This window comes from Tachysurus fulvidraco, chromosome 1, assembly GCF_022655615.1.
Source record: "Tachysurus fulvidraco isolate hzauxx_2018 chromosome 1, HZAU_PFXX_2.0, whole genome shotgun sequence".
Classification (NCBI taxonomy): Eukaryota; Metazoa; Chordata; class Actinopteri; order Siluriformes; family Bagridae; genus Tachysurus; species Tachysurus fulvidraco.
In genome coordinates this window covers 47990281-47991690 of record NC_062518.1, presented here as the reverse complement: position 1 = coordinate 47991690, position 1410 = coordinate 47990281, and the positions used below count along the sequence as shown (strand labels likewise).

Sequence of the window (1410 nt, the reverse complement as noted above, 5' to 3'; positions counted from 1 at the left end):
ATAGTGAAAAGTAAGTATAGTGAAAAAACACTGATGTATTGTAATATATTGTAATAATATACAGTAAGCTCACAAAGATGTGATGGAACTTTACTGGCTAATTGTTTGTATTGTCAATACAAACCAGTGCCATATTCCTGCTGAGGTAGGGTACAAACAAATTGTTTGTGAGCTAAAAACAAAAGAACATGAACCAACGATCAAAAAACAATTTACCTTGAACTTTACTAAAAATTGTTTGCTGATAGATCTTGTAAATATGTGTAAATGTATCTACAATTTTACAGCAGATATGACCATTCAATTTCTGTTTTTGGCAAGTCTTTTTTATTATTAATTTAAATGTATGATTGTAAAACACATGATACTTGAAATAATGAAAAAAAAAAAGTTATGAAGTCTTTCAGTAAAATTTTGGGGGGAAAAAGCAAAACTGGTAACAAAGCATTTAATTGTAATTACAAGTTAAAATACAGAAGCAATGATGGAATACCTACATGAAAAAGTGGTTATCCATTTGCGTGCGTGTGTGTGTGTGTGTGTGTGTGTGTGTGTGTCACACACAGAAAAGAGATTTGCACCTCGTATGAAAAAGTGGATGGCTCTTAAAAGAGCCTTTGTGTTATAAAGACGGCAGTAAGGCACTTTACTTGGAGCTGGTGTACTTGGTGACGGCCTTTGTGCCCTCAGACACGGCGTGCTTGGCCAACTCTCCGGGAAGCAACAGACGCACGGCAGTCTGGATCTCCCTAGAGGTGATGGTGGAGCGCTTGTTGTAGTGAGCCAGACGAGAAGACTCACCGGCGATGCGCTCAAAAATGTCGTTGACGAACGAGTTCATGATGCCCATGGCCTTAGAGGAGATTCCAGTATCAGGGTGAACCTGCTTCAGGACTTTGTACACGTAGATGGCGTAACTCTCCTTCCTGGTCTTTCTGCGCTTCTTGCCGCCTTTCCCTGCCGTCTTGGTCACGGCTTTCTTAGATCCTTTCTTGGGCGCGGTCTTAGCTGGTTCAGGCATGGTGGTGCTGTTTGAGTGAACTGCGAGAGAATGAGTAACACCCACCTAGCGGCTGTTGTATATACAGTCTGACATTGTAATTAGGCACAAGAGAACAAACGTGTGTTATTGGTCATAATCCCAAAGCTCCTGATGCGGAGCGCCTCCTCCCGCTCCTCCTACACACTTACTCCTCCCCACTGTCTCCTCTGTGCTTTGTTCCCATTCCGCCATTATACACTCAACTTTGTGCTTTATGACAAAAGAAAAGGGGGGGGGAAAATCGTGTTTCTACCACCAAATTTTACACGCGTTTCACACACACACACACACACACACACACACACACACACAATATATAAAATAAACAGATAGAGATGTATATAAATTAATTCACTTATAACATTGTA

At 40.9% G+C, this 1410-nt stretch overlaps 1 protein-coding gene across 1 annotated transcript; it reads right to left on the bottom strand.

Annotated features, from left to right (window-relative positions):
• Positions 1 to 597: 597 nt before the first annotated feature.
• Positions 598 to 1152, bottom strand: LOC113649481 (histone H2B). The gene has a single exon (XM_027157306.2). It carries the CDS (start codon positions 1019 to 1021, stop codon positions 647 to 649), a length of 375 nt encoding a protein of 124 aa, XP_027013107.1. The 5' UTR covers positions 1022 to 1152; the 3' UTR covers positions 598 to 646.
• Positions 1153 to 1410: the final 258 nt, after the last annotated feature.